The sequence below is a fragment of the Podarcis gaigeae genome (genome assembly GCF_964106915.1).
Source record: "Podarcis gaigeae genome assembly, chromosome: 9".
In the NCBI taxonomy this organism is placed as follows: domain Eukaryota; kingdom Metazoa; phylum Chordata; class Lepidosauria; order Squamata; family Lacertidae; genus Podarcis; species Podarcis gaigeae.
In genome coordinates, this window is record NC_139685.1 from 10,803,125 (window position 1) to 10,822,204 (window position 19,080).

The following is a 19,080-nucleotide window of genomic DNA, read 5'->3' on the forward strand; positions in this document are numbered from 1 at the left end:
TGGATGTAATAATGGAATACTGAATGGGATAGGTTTTGTAAAATATGCAGGGATTTATGATATGTAGAATGAACCATGGAAAGAGAAGAAAGGAAGTCATTGATATCTTAAGGATGTAAAATGAGTATTTTAAATTGTAAAGCCGAAAATTTAGTGTACTTGTGTGTATATATATATATATATATATATATACACACACACACACACTCACAGTGTGTGTAAATATATGTGTGTGTGTGTGTGTGTGTGTGTGTGTAAAAATATATATAATGGTAACAGGTGGGTTTCCCCACCCCCACCCCCGCAGCATAAATCCTGCCTATGCCAGTCCTCCGTTTATGAGCATTGCGTATGCGCGCCCTGTCATATCATCAATTGTCCTCCCCTATTATTTTTATTTTATTTTATTATTTTATTCAAGTTGGCAACAACAACAACAGCTGTTATCACCCATGTCATCGCCTCCTGCCCATGCGCCGTTCTCTCACAAAAAGCAAAGAGTGTGTGCGTGTGCGACAGAATTCCGAGCATGCACAGAGCGCCCTCCGCCTTCTCCGCGAAGAAGTTTGGCCTCTCCGGGCGCCCGTCGTTGCCTTGGCAACGGCGACGGGCAGCTGCGGCCTGCGCGGATTTCCACGCCTTTCCGAGGAGCCGGCGAGCGAGCGAGCGAGAGAGGGAGGCGTCGGCGTCCCGGCGAGGGAGAGGCGCGCTCCTTCTTTCCTTCCCGCCCGCCCTTCTGCTTTCGTCCCCGGGCCGTAAGTCTCCCCCGCAGGTAGGTGGCTCGTCCCGCCCCGCCGCGTTAACGGGCGACGGAGTTTGGCTAGCGGGGTCCTGGAAGCAGGGCAGCCCGAGCATGCGCAGAGCGCCTTCTCCTCCGCTCAGCGCTTCCCTGAGCATGTGCAGAGTGCTTTCCCCAGGGCAGCCCGAGCATGTGCAGAGCGCCTTCTCCTCCCCACCTCCTCAGCGGGGAAGGCGAGGTGGGGTGCCCCAAGCATGCGCAGAGCGCCTTCTCCTCCCCTCAGCGCTTCCCTGAGCATGTGCAGAGTGCTTTCCCTGCTCAAGAAGACGGGGCTGGGCACACAAGACTCCAGCGCAATAACTTTTTTATTTTAATTTTATTTTGTTTCACCTATGGCAGACCAACACGGCTACCTACCTGTAAATGCAATTGAGTGTTTGGGGTGGGAGGAAGGAGGCTCGTTTAATTTCATTGTACACAGGTAGTACATTGAAAATAAAAGTATTATTATGAATATTAATTTATTTTCTTGGCACTGAGCTCCGCTGGGAATCGGTAAGGTTTGTTACGCCCCTGAGAAGGTGCCCTGCTGGATGAGTAGCCTTGTCTACTGCAGCGCCATTTTACCTGCCAGGTGGCTCAGGGGAGCCCATACGCCAGGTGTGAGCCTTTTGTGTTACATCTGTAGGCTCCAGGTAGAAACGTTCCTCTTTTTACCTGGCCTTTGGCCGATTCATATCCAATGCCCCACATCCAATTGGTGGGGGGCATTTATTGGTTTTTTCCCCTTTGTGTCTTTATATTTTTATTTTATCTTGTGAACTGCCCCGAGACCTGCGGCTATAGGGCAGTAAACAAATTTAATTAATAGTCATAAAGATCCTCTCACCTTTGTGCGCCTCCAGCCACTGGTGTGAAAAAAAGAAAATCTCCATGTTCAGGGGCCCCATCAGTAGCAGTTAGCTGTATCTTCTGTGAATTTGCTTCACCCTTTTAAAAGGTCAGTTCATAATAACTAGGCCAATAATGATGATGATTAATTAAATTTGTTCACCGCCCTATACCCGCAGGTCTCAGGATGCTTCTGACGTCTGCAATTTCCCCAAATGTGGGAAACTCAACTACACCACCGGCGGGAACACATATTGCGGCAATAAGGCTTACTGCTTGTCCGGAATCTCCTACCCATCATTTTCATTTCGTGACTCTGAGTTAGTATTAGCAAGAGGCAGTAAACATCATTATTCCATGTAAATATGATTAGGATTGTAGCTACGAAAGTTAGATATTGATTAATACTTTCGTGTGCTTCTATGTTACGGACTTTTGAGTTTTGAGATTGTAAACTGTCCTGTGATCCTTGGATGAAGGGTGGTATAGAAATGTTGATACAGGCAACCATCCATTTACATTCCATGGCATATTTGAATCACCATTGGAAAAGCCAGCATGCATCCTTTTCCGCCCTGCAACATTCCACCCTTTTTTGTGACTTTTTGGGTCACTTCCGGGTTTGGTGCAATGCGTGTGTGCACGGTTTGTGCAAATATTGAGCACATGTAAATGCGGGTTTGCTTTTAAATACTTTGTACCATAAAAGACTTGCCTTAGATCCATTTACAGAAAATAATCCCCTTTTGGTTAACTCTGCAGGGATTTCTTCAAATGTCCATAGATCGACAGGACTCTTAAAAATGCAGATTTTCTTCTGTTTAATAGCCTTTCTATTTGAACAGTCCCTTAAGAAGTTGTGCTACCAGGATACAAATGCAAAGTGATGCCAACGAGTATCAATTTCTCTTTGTTCAGGTGTCTCTGCATACCCAAGGAGGTATGCAGCAAACCAAGAAATGTGAAGGCACATGTTTGAAAAATGGAGCAAGTGGTATGTCTTTACTATTCAGTGACAGCTGAACTGCGTTTTATTTACCTGCCTTATAATACAAATTATTTTTCATTAAGAATGTAAATCCCATCCCTGCTTTCTTCTATGGGGTCTTTTTTGTTTTTGGTGCCGCAGGAAGTAGTGGTAAAAGAATGTCTTCAGGTTCTCAAATGGCTGAGAAAACTGTTACACAGAAAAGAAAGCCAGTACCCACTTCATCGACTTGCCCAGATCCTGTAATTAAGCTGCAGCCCAGGCCCAGTGACAGACTTAATCCCAAAACAATTGATCCGGTAAGTACAGGCAGTACTTCTGGTGGCTACATAAAGATGTTAGCCCATTTCTTCAGCAAATTATGCAGGTGATTTAAAAAAATGTGGAGGGAAAGGGGTGAATAAGGCGATAAGCACAATCTCTGCTGAACTGAGTTTAGGGTATCAAAATTTGGGGAGCAAATCTCTGCTGCTCCAGAATACTCCTTGCCATTCCCACCCTTTGATTTTTCATTCCGTCCCCACAACAGTCACTCAGCATTCAATGCCATCTGTCCATGATCATTCCTTCCTGGCTGACTTGCTTTTTGTAAGTGATTTTTAGAAGCAACTTTGCTGGCAGACACTTAAGTTTGGAAATTCAGTTGAGTGCCCATTCTTAAACCTCCAGGATATGCAGCAAAATATAGCCTTAGTTTGGGAACCCTGGTTTGGGATTCTCTGTATCTGCAGTCACAAGTTTTAGTGGATTTTGCCTTGTAAAGCCTTGGTACTGCTGGTGGTCATGATGGCATTTCGTATGAATGGTTGCCTTGAGTAAAACCGTACCTGCCTCAGGTGACAAAAGTGAGTACTAAATGGCAAGACTTCATAATGTCTATATTTCTAAGTTCTACAATTTAGTTGGAAAGTTCTGAAAATTGTTTTTTCAAATAATAAAGTACATTCTCAGCAACAAAGAAGTGACTCTTATATGACTGTTCCTTATATGCATGCAGTAAATTATGATATTCTTGTAAAAGTGAAGCATCTCTGCTTGTCATTATGGGTGCTTTTCCAGGCATTAGATACACATTGCATTGCCTGCATTTAGTCTTTATTTTTATTGTTCTGCATTCAGATTATTTAAATTTGCATTTTTGCACCTTCTGTTCAAGCTGTTGTATATATGCTGTTTTTGAGATCAAATCAAAGCTAAGCATTCCAAGTCCTGTTGCTTTTAGCAGTAGACATTTAAGGACATTTAAACGAATTTTGAATTAATACGGGACTTGAAAAGCATTTTTTGACTGGGTAAATCTCCAGGTTTTAAAAATAAATACAACTGAACTTATCTGCCTCTTGGCTGACTAACTGACTTTCATCTTTTTATTCTAGTTTGGTGGTCAATCAAGAGCTCCTTCTGCCTTTGCTGCCATTTACTCTAAAGGGGGAATTCCTTGCAGGTAAGACTTGGGGGTCACAAGTGCATGAACATAAGGAACTAAGTTAAACAATAGGCTTTGTATCATTGGTCAACATTCTGTGAAGGCTTTTGGTTTGCTTATTGTAAGAACAAATGTTCAGAAGGCATTATCAGGTGCGTCACTCAAGATTGCAAATGGGACATCGTATATGAACGACACTAAGGTATTGCATGTCCCTCAGTTCATAACAGGTAGGAGGATATGTGAACATTTTTTATTCAAAAGCATGATATGCGAGGTGAATGTATTACCAGTGATGTTTTATCTGGCTGCTGGACATGGACACCAACCCTTCATACTGTTGCTATCAAATGATGAATATCCATGTGTGAACAGGCGCTAAAAGCCTTTACTGCAGGAGTGGTTAACCTGCGGCTCTTTGGATGCAACTTTCGTGACCCCTGACCTTTGGCCATGCTGTCTGAGTATGACTAATGTTGGATATCATCCATAATTGTATTAAAATAATCTCTCTCTTTTTGCTTGGACAGTCTTACATTTTTAATAAGAGTCTGTTCCAAATGGGTGGTGCACCATGCTTGCAAGTATCATACAAAATATACCTAAACTCACACAGGCTTAGTTGTTTTGGAACAGTGTTTTAGGATCTTCTGCATGAAGTAGGCTCAGTACAACCATGCCTTATTGTTGATTCTTAACTTTTCTGTTTCAGGTTAGTTCATGGCTCTGTAAAACACAAATTACAGTGGGATTGTCGTCCTGAAACGCTTCAGTTTGATCCTCTTCTTATAACTTTGGCAGAGGTGAACGTTTTTCTCCATTTCTTTAGAATCAAGCTGAAACTACCCTTTTATGTTGCATGTTTAGATAATTTGTTGTTTTTAAATATGCTGGTCAACCATAAACCAAATACTCCGGCTGAATTCATTCAAATTGCAATGAGAAGTTGGAAGTAGATTAAAGCAAAGTACCAGACTGTTAACTCTCCTCTTTAATAGATTAAAAAGTTGGGGATATTGTGTAAGTAATCTTTTGAAGAAAAGCAAAGACTGTGTGCCTCCGGGGTGAAGTCAAACTGCTGCATTAGCCCTGAAGTGACCTCATTTGCACACAGGCCTGGGCAGTCTATATGGAGGTCCTGGGCTGCCCAGACTACAGGACCCTGCTCTTGGCTATACATAATCCAGAAATATAGCAAGCTGGTAGTATTCCGGTCCACTGAGTCACCTGTCCCTCTTCCTCATCAAAACTCTACATGGTCTCTGTTGATTGCCCACAAACTGTTGTTCTATGGGAAAGGAGGTTAGGGTAGAAAAAGCTACCTGCATTAACATTGGCCACAAACCCTGGCCTATGTGCCTATCCTTTATATATATATATATGTGTAAAAATTAAACATGTCCCTGTGTGGTGATACGTTTTAACAGTTTTGTATAAATACTTCATTGTCACACATGGATAATTGGTGAGCCGTATATTAAATGTTTTGTTTATTTATATAAAAGCATTTATAAAAACACTCAATAAATTATTTATTTATTTATTAAGAAACTTGTTAAGGTTTAATGTTTTACTACTGGAAGCTGCCCAGAGTGGCTGGGGCAAGCCAGTCAGATGGGCAGGGTACAAATAATAGGTAAAGGGACCCCTGACCATTAGGTCCAGTTGCGAAAGGCTCTGGGGTTGTGGCGCTCATTTCGCTTTACTGGCTGAGGGAGCTGGTGTAGAGCTTCTGGGTGATGTGGCCAGCATGACTAAGCCACTTCTGGTGAACCAGAGCAGTGCACGGAAACGCCATTTACCTTCCCACCTATTTATCTACTTGTACTTTGACGTGGTTTCAAACTGCTAGGTGGGCAGGAGCAGGGACCGAGCAACGGGAGCTCATCCCGTCACTGATCGGCAAGCCGTAGGCTCTGTGGTTTAATCCACAGCGCCACCCGCGTCCCAGTACAAATAATAAATTACTATTATTATCAATATTTTTTTAATCTCTAAGCAGCTCACTTGCTGTTTTGAAATAGTTTTTTCAGTATAGCTGTTGCTGAATTTAGTTTACTATTAGCCGTTCCAGTAAGTTAAAATAGTGTTCTGTGCTTCACAGTTGTATAGCCAAGAGCAGGAAAAAAAAATGTTTGCTAGAGGCTTTGCTTTCTACACAGGTGCATTTTGCATATCTTCCAAAAAGAGAAATACTCCATCTTCACTTCTCAGTATTGGATATGCATAGTGATCACAATTTTTTCCTGTGAGCTTTGCTCAGCCCTATTTCTGAGTTGCATATATTAGCTTGATTAGTGTGGTTCATTCAGGACTGCATTTGGGTGTGCAGTGCTGTATATCCTTTCAAATATCTACATCTGACCTCAGTTCCGTCTGACAAGAAAGGCTTTTTTAGTGTGCTACTGAATTCACTTCCTAGAAGAAACAGCCTGGAAGTCAATTACCAAAGATAGGAGTTTGCTCTTGGTGTCTGCTTTGTTCAGTAACCCATCCAAATTACATAATTGGCATGTTTCGTTTATCTTCTGCATCTGCTAAGAGTGTGCAGATATGTAATTATAAGCAATAATTGAATCACATCAAACATACATTTTGAGCCGCAACAGCGTGTCAAATTGAATATTACATTTTTAAAGGCTTTCCAAATCTCTCTGATATGTGACGACAGAGAGAACACTTCTGAACATCCCTAACAAATAATCTGGTGTGCCATGATTTCTGAGGCTGCAGTGGATTATTCAGTCCTGGAATCTGCCTCTTCCTGAGCTTCAGCTGCAGGAACTGTTGAGCCACTGGGGACATTTCTCCAGAGATACCCTTATACACTGTGGGACAGAAGCCTTTTTCAGGACTTGGGAGTGGAGGGGGCTACTAGCAGTCAGTTGTGCCCTTAACTCCCCATGTCTAGGAGTGTCTAAATAGGGTTCTGTCAAGGAGTTATGGTTGTCTAGTGGCAGCTAAGGTTGAGTTGTTTTGTTGGAGTTCTACAGGATACTGTTCTACCTGTTACAGCACAAGCAGAAGGCCTAGAAATAATTCGGATTGTGTACTGTTCCTGAATAAATGTAGAAATAAATGGATAAACAAAATGAAAGTAAGAAAATACAGTGGTACCTCTGGTTACATACTTAATTCGTTCTGGAGGTCCATTCTTAACCTGAAACTGTTCTTAACCTGAAGCACCACTTTAGCCAATGGGGCCTCCCACCGCGCAGTTTCTGTTCTCATCCTGAAGCAAAGTTCTTAACCTGAGGTAATATTTCTGGGTTAGCGGAGTCTGTAACCTGAAGTGTATGTAACCTGAAGCATATGTAACCTGAAGCATATGTAACTTGAGGTACCACTGTACACATGTTGAGAAATTTCGGTATGTAAGATTTGCTTAACGGCGTTATGTTCGATGGAGCCACGAGGTGGCACAAGTGTGTTTTGAATGTCCGTAATGAAAAGAGTATAATATACTTTTTTTTGAGGTATTTCTATTTTTATCAGCAGAGATGGTGGGCAGGTGGAGCTTACTATGATGTTGTTTTTATATCTGTGGCAGGGATTAAGAGAAACAAGGCATCCGTACACATTCGTATCCAAGGAGGGCTTTAAAGAATTGCTCTTGGTGGCAGGTGCAGCTCAGAAAGCCATTCCGTTGTTGCCACGGCTAGTTCCAGTATTGAAAGCTGCTCTGGTATGTCTCTCCCATTTGTGAACTCGTATACACAACGTATTGTAAAGTTTCAGGGATCAATGAATTTTAGGTGGCCTTGGTGGTCCAAATATTTGCAAAGCCCAGGACATCTCCCTACCGAGAGAGCAGCGTCTTTGTCCCTGGCCTTGTGTGGCATTTGGAAACACAGCACAGGTTTGATGACAAACCAGGGTACTCCTTCTGTGTCCAGCACAAAGCCAGAAAGGGGCTGCGACATGCTGTTTGCAGCCTCTCCCCCTTTTAGATGGCTGGAGCTCTGAGCTCCGAAGAGGCACCGAGTCAATACAGTTGTACCTCTTCTTGTGAACGCTTCATGTTGCGTTTTTTCGGGTTAAGAACACGGCAGACCCGGAAGTGTTTACTTCTGAGTTTCGCCACATGCGCAGAAGCGTTCTGCGCGGTTCACGCATGCGCAGAAGCACTATCACGCTTCACACATGCGCAGAAGTGCCACTCTGGTTACGGACTTTTCGGGGTGCAAACGGCACCCCAGAACGGATCGTGTGCGCAACCAGAGGCACCACTGTATTTCTTCTGCCCAGATATATTGATTGATTGATTAGATAGATTTATAATTTGCTTTTTGAAAGCAATCGTCACATGGTAGCTTGCAATATGTATAAAGTACAATTCAAAACTAGTGAGGTACAGTGAAGGCACCTGCTGGGTGGCTGGAGCTCAAAACCTGACAGATGCAGTTAAAAACCCCCAGTGTGGCTCTGCTGTCCCTTCCTGCAAGGGCCACAGCGGTGGGTGTGCTCCTTTCATCTCCATGCTTGCCCCGGTGGTTGGAATTCCAGCAGACACAGGGGCACACTTCTGTCTCTGTTTGGGGCTGCAGGAGGGCAGGGAACATTGCTCCCCCTTTGCAATTCCAGTGTTGTAAGGGAGCCTCCGACTCACCTGTCTTCGCAAGGCATGGAGGAACCCTTGCAAGCAAGGTTGTTGAGCCATGTATGCTTTTAGCCACTCTCAGTTTAATCGACATTGGCTAGAATCCTTGGAATGCGTGCACAAAACATTGACTAAAAGGTGTGTGGAAGATAAAATGATACCCACAGATGGCTCAGTTGATCTGGGTTTTAATCTTGCTCTAGAGATTTTCAGCAATTTATACTGCTCATACTATATTATATCTGGCTTGCAACTGCTATTAGCATAGAATAGTGTTCAACTAAGGTTTACTCAGAGTAATCCCATTGAAATTAATACACATGAACATGTTAGAACCATTAATTTCAACAGGTTTACTTTAAGTAAAGTAAAGAAGCGGATGCCAAGGGCTGCACATAAACAAAATGCAGAGATCCTTGCTCAGAAGCTAATAATAATGATAATAATAATGATGATGATGATGACTTGAAAGAGGATTGAATTTGAAAGTGCAATCCAAGTGCACTCAGAAATATTCTCATGCCACAGCAGTATTAAAATCCCACCACATATTTTTGTTCCTTTCCTCCTGCCTGCATTGGGAGCACCGTAAACCATAGTCGCTTCCATCTGCTGTTTACGTTGCTCACCTGTGGAGTAACAGGCTGCACAACCCTAATTTGTCCCACCTCCTGGACTGTGTAGACTTGATCCAGTAGGTGGGGTGAAAGAGGGTTGTGCAGCTTGTCTGTAAATGCATTGGGGAAGTCTCTTTGTAACTAGCTGAGGGCTAATTAAGCTTCTCTGTGTTGGAATACCTGTTTATGGTAGCTTGTGATCATTTGTTATCAAAACTGAGGAAGCATTACTTGTGATCCTAGACGATCCTCTTTAGACACTCATGTTGAACATGTAAGGGCCAAAAGTGTGTAGTGGGCTCGTCCGGCCCCCAACATCCCCATGAGTGCGATCCGCTCCACCCTGACAATCCCACATTGCATAGAAATGACTGAAGGGACTTTCTATGCATGATTGGCTTAGAAGTCCCCCCACAATCAGTCAAAAAGCTGGCCTTACCAAGTACTCTTGAGATGCAGAATCCAGCTTTAGTTGTGGACAAAAGACCCTTTAAAACAATTAGCACTTGATGATGTTGCCTAACTCCACTTAATCTACATTCTAGTAATTAGTTTAATAATATTACAGCAACTGCCTAATTGCAAGGGGTTATCTATCAGTGCTTCTAATGGGATTTGTTCAAAGTGTTTGAAGACTTTAAATACTGCAGTTTTACTGTCAGCGTTTCTGCAGACAAAGCAAATAGTTTTTATGCTTAGATCTTGGCTGCAAACCTAAACAGGGTATTGAGGAGAGTCCAGTTGAACACAGCGAGACTTACTTCTAAGTAATCATACATAGGATTATGTTGTGATGAATATTTAAAAGTGTTTATCTGAAGCTGGTGAATACATATGGGTTGCATTAAAACAGGGTTGCACATTGCAGAGTAAAAAACCAGATAAATATTTTTCAATCTTGCCATGTTGGAGCATAAAAACAATCAAATTTGGTGCATGCTGTGGGTGAATCATTTGTCTGGTCAATTGGTTTTCCCCTTTATTAAAGGCCCATTCAGATGGCGACGTATTTGAAAGGGGATTGAACGCTTTGATACAACTGAGTGCTGTTGTTGGCCCTGCGCTTAATGATCACCTGAAACATCTACTTTCAAGTGTGAGTACAATATTTGGCAGTGGGTTTCTTGTATCCTGAGAAGCATTTTGTTTCAGTTTGTGGCACATCATAACCTAGATTCCATGAGCTAATATATTAATAGCATGTTGGCATTTACACATTTCTGAACACTGCTTGTGGCATGCCTATTGAAGATGGTCCTTCAGCCATATTTTGCAGCATGGAAGGTGCTTGATAGCCCCCGTCCCAGTTTTCCAATTCCATGCAAGCAGCAAAATAAAGTTTACCAAGCTGCTCCTGTTAGGACTTGCATTCAGTTTCTTGAGTCACAAGTTGTGGAAGCCTGAACATGTAAAGATGCTACAGTCCCTCCGAATCTGTGAAATTAAGACTGCCTCTTATCAGTCATTGTTACCAGGATGCATTATTCACAATCTGGTTGACGCTTCTCCATGTAATGGGCACAAAGGAGGACGTTGCAGCTACGTTCAACAAATAAACCCACTATTGTATTTTACTTTTGCCACAGCTTTCAAAGAGACAGATGAGCAAAAAGTACAAAGAGCAAACTACAGATGCCTTACAGAAGCTGGAGCAGTATGGTGGGAAGGTAAGCTCAATTGATTGGTCCGCTCCTGTGACATACCTAGGTCAGAATTTGTTTCTCCTGTTGTCTTCGCTATCTCATAGTGTTAGGTTAAATCCATCACATGCAGTCAGCTTGTCATACTCTGATGATGCACAATCAAGTTGCAATTCCACTTTGCAATTCTCCATAGTTTGGAGAGCAACACAAAAACAGCAATACAAAAATTCCATGTGTATTGATGGTTCTGCATTAATAATAACAAAGCAGCCAAAAACAGAGGCAGCCAATATGGTTGTCTAGGTGCTGTGGACTCCAATTCCCATAAGCCCCAAGCAGCATGGTCAACAGCCACTGATGGTAGCTGTTGTATCCCAGAACCTCTAGAAGGTGGCATATTGTCTATCCCTGGTCTAAAATACCAGTTGACGAAGGAAAGATAATCATAATTTGCATTCTACATGTTTGTAGTTCTGAACCCGTTTTGATTTCAGATACAGTTTATTTCAGCATAGACCTAGTACCTACCTTATTAAATTCTCATTTTTATCAACAGGAAAGTTTGACGGTTATAAAAGCTAAAATTCCAACTTACTGTTCAATTTCCTCCTAAAGAGAGGTGTGATGAAGAGCCTCCTCGGAACTTTTTAGTATTACGTATCTTCCCCATACTAAACTGCTGTGGAATGTCTTAGGGAAACGGGGATCAATATTTAAAAATGAGGACAAATGTTAAGAGCGAATATGCTCAAGACGTGTAAATTATGGAAAACACCAGAAATGGTACTTGTTCCAGTACTTCCGCCAGGAAATGCAAATCAATTTGTCTGGTTTATTACAGTCAATAATAGGGATTATCCAGTTTTGTAAACTATAACCATAACAGTAACATTAATACTTACTTGCTGTGTTTACATGTTTGGGTGTAGTTAGGTATGTTTAGCTACTGCAGTGAGTTAGAAATGAAGGCACAATCCAACCATAAGTTAACCACTATTAAAAGTTATGCAGACTTCAGTGGGAAGTTAAAATTAATAGGATTTGAAGGTGTTTGACTTTGCCTGGATTGTGCTATGATTAATTTATTTTGACCAAGAACTAACTCACTACTGTGTCCATAGAGAAAATTATTTTTATACTGTCTAGGGAAAAGCCTTCTTTCCCAAAAGGTTCTGGATAGGAAAATATATAAAATGTGTTTCACTGAACTGAGTCCTCTTTTAGTGCAAATTGTTCTGCTTTGAAAACATAGAAATTCCAAGTATTAAAAGACAACTAAAATATGCTTCAACTATTAAAACTTATATATTAATAAAAGTGTTTGTGAATGTTGACTCCATGTAAGCCCTTTGGAAAAAACAAACTGAACCGCCATTCTGCATTTTTCATATTATTTTTTTTATTAAAGTGCACATATAATTTTCACAAACACTACAGCAAATTTCAAGTGTACATGTATTGTACTACTCATATTCCTACACTGGTGATAGCAGAGCAGCCTTCAACATGCCTCATTCCCATCTCTACACCAGAATAGATGCCTGCTTTACTTACATTTTTGCAAAAACAGTTTGCAGCTCTCTTTGGACTTCTGTAAGCTCTTCAGATCCTTTGTGCAGAAATGTCACAATTAAGGTTTGCAATTGTCTGGTACCAGTAGTTATATGCTTGTGGGCAGGCATGTAAGAATGATTTGAATATGTTGGAGGGGAGGAGGGGGGGAAGATGCCTCTTTGCTGGCTACAGTTCAGCAATGATGTCTGTGTAAAAGGCAGGGAGGAAGGGAGCTTGGCTTGTACCCATTGCTGCTCCATCCTTCTTCCCTCTTCCTTATAGTAGCCTTTAAAGAAAAAAAAAGTTGCCTCCCCTTTTCAAAAAACCCCATTACCACCACTGCTCTTTACATAACTGTTCTAATGAACTTATGCATCTTCCACCATAGTCAGAGGAGGAAAATAATTTCAAAACTTGCAGTCTAGTGTCCGGCATGACTCTATACTGCTATGTATCCTGAGCAGTGAGTGCTTAGAAGCTTACAAATACATTCGTTCCTTTTTTACTACTAATTTTGGGCCGGTGCCACAGTTAAAAAGTAGTAGTTCAGTTCCCTCAGGCAGTTGCTTTAGTTAAACAAAGCAGCACTCATTGTAAAGCTAATTTCTGTCCTTTATGTGGGAGCGTAGCACTTTAGTTAAAATTCAGACAGAATTTTACATAAACTGGCGATCTTAAAAGATGGAAGATGTTTGCCATAGGCAACCATTCAATAAATTGATCCAGTATCCATTTACTATAAAAAGAACATTCTTTTATAAAATGGGTGGATGGTGAAGTTAAAAAAATAATTGCAGGTTGCTACGCAAAGATGGCCAACCCTTCCTTATGTGGACAGATTCTCCACTGAGCGTGATGGAGTCTGTGTGTCTTCAGAGGCGGGGGAGGGGGGGGTTGGATTAGATGACCCTTAGGGTCCCTTTCCAGCTCTGGGCACAAACATACATTTGACAAGTATGCTGCAACATTATGGGGAATAGGGGACATGAGCAGGCTCAATGCATGCAGACTTCCCCTTTCCAGTAATGATCTGTTTTGATGTCAGCATAAGGGAAGGCAGAGGAAACAGGACTCCACTGCACCCAAGGAGGATTGTGTCCAAACTGTAATTAGCTGTAATACCTTTAACTGAGAATTGTGTAAGATTGCGTTCGTACACAAGGGAGTATAAAATGAAAGAGTTTTATAGCTAATAAACTCCTCTAATAGAAACAAGTAACAGATCCTGCCCTCTTCCTCTCCCCTGGATCTCTTCTATGAAGTTTTGGAGGCGATAATTCCGTTTTCATTTTGGTTTCTTTGGATTGTTCTCTGAATCAAATGAAGTTTTTTTTAAGGACAACTACGTGAGCATTGTTTAAGAGAACTATTTTACCTCAACTACTGGAAAAATACGGTCTCCGTAGGAAGGCTTTGATTAAACGAAACTTATTTGCGTTATACACATCCGTGTAAAGCTGAGCAATCCTGTTTTATGGTAAAAGTGGCAACAGCATTATGGATTTGTTGTTGCAGGATTGTTTATACCGTCCTTTTATTGAAGAAATAACTGTGTGGAGTTAGATCACGTTTTCAAAGAGCTGCATGGAACGCATTATGTTTTCATCCTGTAAGAAAGAGACATCTCATCTGAGAAAGAGATTTAAAATCTGAAAAGTGAAAAGTTAGAAATATTTTTAATCCAATATTTTCCTCCTTAGGCTGAAAATCCACACCCTTTATAAATTTTCGGTATCATAACCAGCTAAAAGTTAGTACCTACTTTGTGTATGCCCAAGGGCTGGAGTCTTCCAAGTGGGATTTTTGATTATTATTTTTTTGACTAGTAGATTTCTCCTATACCACTGTCACAAATCCTGCAAGTCTGCTGACTAGAGCAAAACTGCACAAAGCCTAGTTTATATATGATGCAGGCCACAGGTCTGCTACACAGCCCAGTGTTCTATACAGGCCCCAGTACATTTGAAGACACATTGTTCTGCTAATAGTACCTGCTGCTTACAGTCTATCACAAATAATTTACAGAGAAAACATTGTGGGGAGCTGCTAAAGTTTGGTGATGGCATACAGTTACAATCACAAACCTAAAAATTAAACATGTAACTCACACAGCGTCTGTCTATCAATTATAAGGTAAAGGTAAAGGGACCCCTGACCATTACGTCCAGTTATGGCCGACTCTGGTTTGCGGCACTCATCTCGCTTTATTGGCCGAGGGAGCTGGCGTACAGCTTCCGGGTCATTTGGCCAGCATGACTAAGCTGCTTCTGGCAAAGCAGAGCAGCGCACGGACACGGCGTTTACCTTCCCGCTGGAGCGGTAACTATTTATCTACTTGCATTTTGACGTGCTTTCGAACTGCTAGGTGGGCAGAGCAACGCGAGCTCACCCCGTTGGGGGGATTCAAACCACCAACCTGCTGATCAGCAGGTCCTAGGCTCTGTGGTTTAACCCACAGCGCCACCCGCGTCCCTGTCTATCAAATATACATTGCAGTTTATAGCAAAATCTTGATAAAACACAATGAAGGCAACAGGAATAGAACTTTGTAGGAATTGGCTTAAGAGGTTCAGCAGCCATGTCAACCTTCTGCTGTTCTTGAGATGCGCCACAACCGCTACTGCAGAATAAGCCAGTGGGAAACCTCTGGCTCTCACACAGAATGTGCAAGGAAAGGGGAACGCCAACCAGGGCCACAGGTTGTGTTTGAGGTCGATCAGATCCTCTCCCTTAACTTTTAGCTTTTATTTTAAAAAGAAACCCTTTTGGAAATCAAGGGGAAATAGGTACACAATATCCTACACAGTTCATTGGTAAAAGGTAAATTTCTTCTTACCTTACTATTCTTGGCCAACGAGTGCAAAGGTCTGGGGATTATTGACAGGCAAGAGACTTGCCTGTTCATTTTATTCTCAGTAAAATGTTGTCTTATCCAAATGAATTAATAAGCTACTTTAAATGCAGTAATCCTGCAACTTACGCAGGGGTTATGTTCCAGGGATCACGCCTAGAGCCAAATGACGTATAGTCAAAGCATATTGGGATCAGTGGTGGGCGGGATTGCCAAAGTCATATCCCCCCAAATGTTGCCCTGTTTCTGCTTCTATTTATTTATTTTGCCATGTGCATAAAGATGAATGAGCACAAGTTAAAGGTGCGTAAGTTGCAGGCTTATGGTATAACATATTCAACAACTTAAATTTAGGGTTTTTGCTGTTTTGCTTTGACATGATTTCCATCCTAATGTACACCTTAAAACACCTGGCTATGAGCCTCCGAACTGTGCATTGATTTTTCCAGTGCACTTTGGCTACAGGGGGAAAAGGTAACTTTGCCAAGCGCTAGATATGACTTTGGCAGAGGAAGGCCTTCCTCTGTGTTCTATTTATACTGATGAAATGGTAAACAAAGAGGCTATTCTCCAGCTTAGAGAAATTGCCTGGACAACCATTGATAAGTGAAGGGTTTTTTATATCAAAAGGCCTTCTCTGAAAAGTGACTGTTCTTTTTTATTGAATGTGCCACTGCTGCTTCAGTCTATATGGCATCTTGTTAAAATTATTTCGGTTTACCGGGTATACATTTTATATGTTCTGACGTTTTCTCAAATAATTAAGGAGCATGTTGAGTAACAACATCCAGTGTGATCTCCGAGGCCTGCCCTGTTGCATGTTAGAGAAACGCTTGCTGGATATTGGATTCTTATTGATTCTCACAGAAGGAAACTGTGAATGTTCAGCCTGGGGGAAGGAAGACAGGACAGGATAGGCTGACACTACTGAAGGGCTGTCATATAGAATCCGACAAAGCCTTGTTACTAGGTGCCCCAGAGAGGAGGACTAGATCTAATGAGCTAAGTTGCAGGAGGAGAGAGATTCTGGTTACATAAAGAATTTTTTGGTGTGGGCAGTTCAACAACGGAGTCAGTTACGTAGAAGCTCTCCCTTCCCGGTAGTCTTCAGTCAACATCTGTTGGAATATGCACCACCTCTGGATTTCTTGCACTGAGCAAGGAGCTGGACGAGTGAACATGGTCTCCCAATGGCCTTTCCAGCTCTATGATTCTATGAAATAATAAATGTGTTTTCTAAAATGGGACGCAGGTGGCGCTGTGGGTTAAAGCCTCAGCGCCTAGGACTTGCTGATCGAAAGGTCGGCGGTTCGAATCCCCGTGGCGGGGTGCGCTCCCGCTGCTCGGTCCCAGCGCCTGCCAACCTAGCAGTTCGAAAGCACCTCCGGGTGCAAGTAGATAAATAGGGACCGCTTACCAGCGGGAAGGTAAACGGCGTTTCCGTGTGCGGCTCTGGCTCACCAGAGCAGCGATGTCACGCTGGCCACGTGACCCGGAAGTGTCTCCGGACAGCGCTGGCCCCTGGCCTCTTGAGTGAGATGGGCGCACAACCCCAGAGTCTGTCAAGACTGGCCCGTACGGGCAGGGGTACCTTTACCTTTACCTTTCTAAAATATGGATAATTTGTGAAATACCGTACGTGCCGCAGCTTCCTACTGCGGTTTTGTATTGTGTCATAAGAGCAAAGCACTACGAATATACCGCTTACTCACTTTTTGGCAGCTTTCAATGAATTCATCTATGGTGACCACACCATCTTTGTTCTTGTCCATTTTCTGCCAGAGAAGAAATGCTTGCTTAAGTAATGTCGTTCTCCGGTTAAGGCTACCACCTTTCATTTCTATGAGAAGCCAGGTTTGGGGACAGGTGATAGCATCATGGCTACCTAAGAAACTACGCCGACATGTTATATTTCTTTTAACAAATCACAGGTGCTGAGCTTCAAATTTGCGGGCGTCTCAAACATTTTACCCTCCCAAATGAAAGACTCGCAGAGTAGGCAAGACAAAAACGGAAATGAAGAAGGAAGGGGATTTGCTTAATCAAATTAGTATAGGCAACAAAGCAAGAAGAGCAGGTTACATAGCCACACTGCAAACCATCAATACGATAACTATCTATGACCATCATTTCACCTGGCTCACTCTCCCCACCCAAATCGTACCTACCTGGAAAAACGTTTCCACATGTTGTCTTGGGGCATCTTCTTTGACAACAGGATAAGTGCATTTCCCCATCATATCGTATATAGCTTTCATAATATCCAGCATTTCCTGTTGGGGAGGGAACAAAACATTAAAGTGAGCAAGAAAATATGCAGTGGAGAATGCACAATTGGGAAAAGAGTAGCCTTGCTAGCATAGAAGTGAAAAACCTTCCCAAAAATAAATTGCAGGTGTTTCATTTGCAACGATGAAAAAGTAGTTCCGGATGCTTGAATACATGAACTGCTAGAAATCAACATTTCTTATGTTGCTGGGTGTTGCAGCGGAAACACATTTTCCTGTAGAAATGCCATCTCTGGATAAATCAGATGTTTACAGGCCTACAGAAGCATTTTATCTGACCTAGGTAAGGGGACCCCTGACTGTTAGGTCCAGTCGCGGATGACTCTGGGGTTGCGGCACTCATCTCACTTTACTGGCCGAGGGAGCCGGAGTACAGCTTCCGGGTCATGTGGCCAGCATGACTAAGCCACTTCTGGCAAACCAGAGCAGCGCACAGAAACGCTGTTTACCTTCCCGCAGGAAGTATTTATCTACTTGCACTGCGTGCTTTCGAACTGCTAGGTTGGTAGGAGAAGGGACCGAGCACATTATTTCCCCTAATATTCCACCTGCCTCTTTCAAAAGCAATGTAAGAAATGGCCATCAGGTGGAAGCAGAAGACTGAGATAAACCCCATTGTGCCTCTTGTTTCAGGAAACATCATAGCAAACCCCTCCCATTATTGGAATGCTGAGTGAATTCCATTTAAAGTAAGGAGACTCTGTCTTTATACTTAACAGAGATTCAATTTGCATTGAAAAGAAAACACTAAACAAAGTCAAGCAGCTGGCAGGGACAAATCTGAATTAAATTTCATTTCAAATGGTTATTTGGCCAAATCAGACACTTGCTCACTCCCTCTTGTAGGTTTGCTGTCCTGCTGCCTTTTGCTATACTGAATTTTCTTCTTCTCTCCCTTGTTTGGAGAGAGTTTTCTTTCCGAGTGAGTACTCAAACTTGCAAACATACACACATGCCGACAGAAATGGAATGACGGCAACTTGAGCGCTTGATTTGGCTGTTTGCATAACTTAGCCTGGGTGGGCAGGTGACTGGTGTGCATGGAGAGGTTAGCTTGAGTGCGGAAGCAAGCCAAGCAGATGCTTGAAGCAGAAGCATTTGGCAGTGTTATCACGAGATCTCGCACTGGAGCAGAGGTGAGTGAGTCCCAATGTTCTGTATACAAGGGATCCTGTTATTCGCCTCTTAGACTACAGCCATTTGGGATAGCAGGAAGTCCCTAGTCCTGGAATTAATCTACTAAAACCAATAAACAGCAGCCCCGTTACATGCAATTAATGACAAGTGATGAAGATGGAGATGATGGATTTTTCGGAGCTAGCCGACCTAACCAGAAGAGTCTGCGACCAGGAGGAGGAGGAGTATCAGGAAGAATGGAATAAATTTAATGATTATATAGTTAAATTTGCTAAGTTAAACTAACTGAAAATAGCTTGCAGATACTTAATGGGCTAAGGATTTTATTTGTGTTAAGTGATGAATT

The 19,080-nt window shown here is 42.3% G+C and overlaps 2 protein-coding genes across 17 annotated transcripts in view; one reads left to right on the forward strand and one right to left on the reverse strand.

Annotated features, from left to right (window-relative positions):
* Nucleotides 1–514: 514 nt before the first annotated feature.
* PACRGL (parkin coregulated like) lies at nt 515–12,221 on the forward strand. 2 transcript variants are annotated; one of them, XM_083755060.1, is made up of 9 exons: nt 515–772; nt 2,549–2,624; nt 2,760–2,917; nt 3,995–4,062; nt 4,757–4,847; nt 7,595–7,729; nt 10,250–10,357; nt 10,848–10,928; nt 11,461–12,221. In XM_083755060.1, exons 1-9 carry the CDS (start codon nt 530–532, stop codon nt 11,515–11,517), a joined length of 1,017 nt encoding a protein of 338 aa, XP_083611186.1. In that variant the 5' UTR covers nt 515–529; the 3' UTR covers nt 11,518–12,221. The 2 variants fall into 2 exon arrangements, with proteins under 2 accessions (XP_083611186.1, XP_083611187.1); XM_083755061.1 differs by lacking the exon at nt 515–772 and adding an exon at nt 866–977.
* A 57-nt stretch (nt 12,222–12,278) lies between these two features.
* Nucleotides 12,279–19,080, reverse strand: part of KCNIP4 (potassium voltage-gated channel interacting protein 4) — a 396,014-nt gene continuing 389,212 nt past the window's right edge. For all 15 annotated transcript variants that reach the window (XM_083755078.1, XM_083755077.1, XM_083755083.1 and 12 more), the window contains 3 exons: nt 17,478–17,582; nt 17,022–17,084; nt 12,279–14,065 (listed from right to left, as the gene is read on the reverse strand). In XM_083755078.1, coding sequence (XP_083611204.1) covers nt 14,018–14,065; nt 17,022–17,084; nt 17,478–17,582 — 216 coding nt within the window. In that variant the 3' untranslated portion in view covers nt 12,279–14,017. The remainder of the gene's footprint in view (nt 14,066–17,021; nt 17,085–17,477; nt 17,583–19,080) is intronic.

Excerpts from the sequence above, each read along its gene's own strand:
- PACRGL (XM_083755060.1), top strand. The coding sequence starts at position 530 with ATGCACAGAGCGCCCTCCGCCTTCTCCGCGAAGAAGTTTGGCCTCTCC. Across the intron at positions 773-2,548 it reads GCCGTAAGTCTCCCCCGCAG|GTGTCTCTGCATACCCAAGG; the intron begins GTAGGTGGCTCG and ends CTCTTTGTTCAG. Across the intron at positions 10,929-11,460 it reads TGGAGCAGTATGGTGGGAAG|GAAAGTTTGACGGTTATAAA; the intron begins GTAAGCTCAATT and ends TTTTATCAACAG.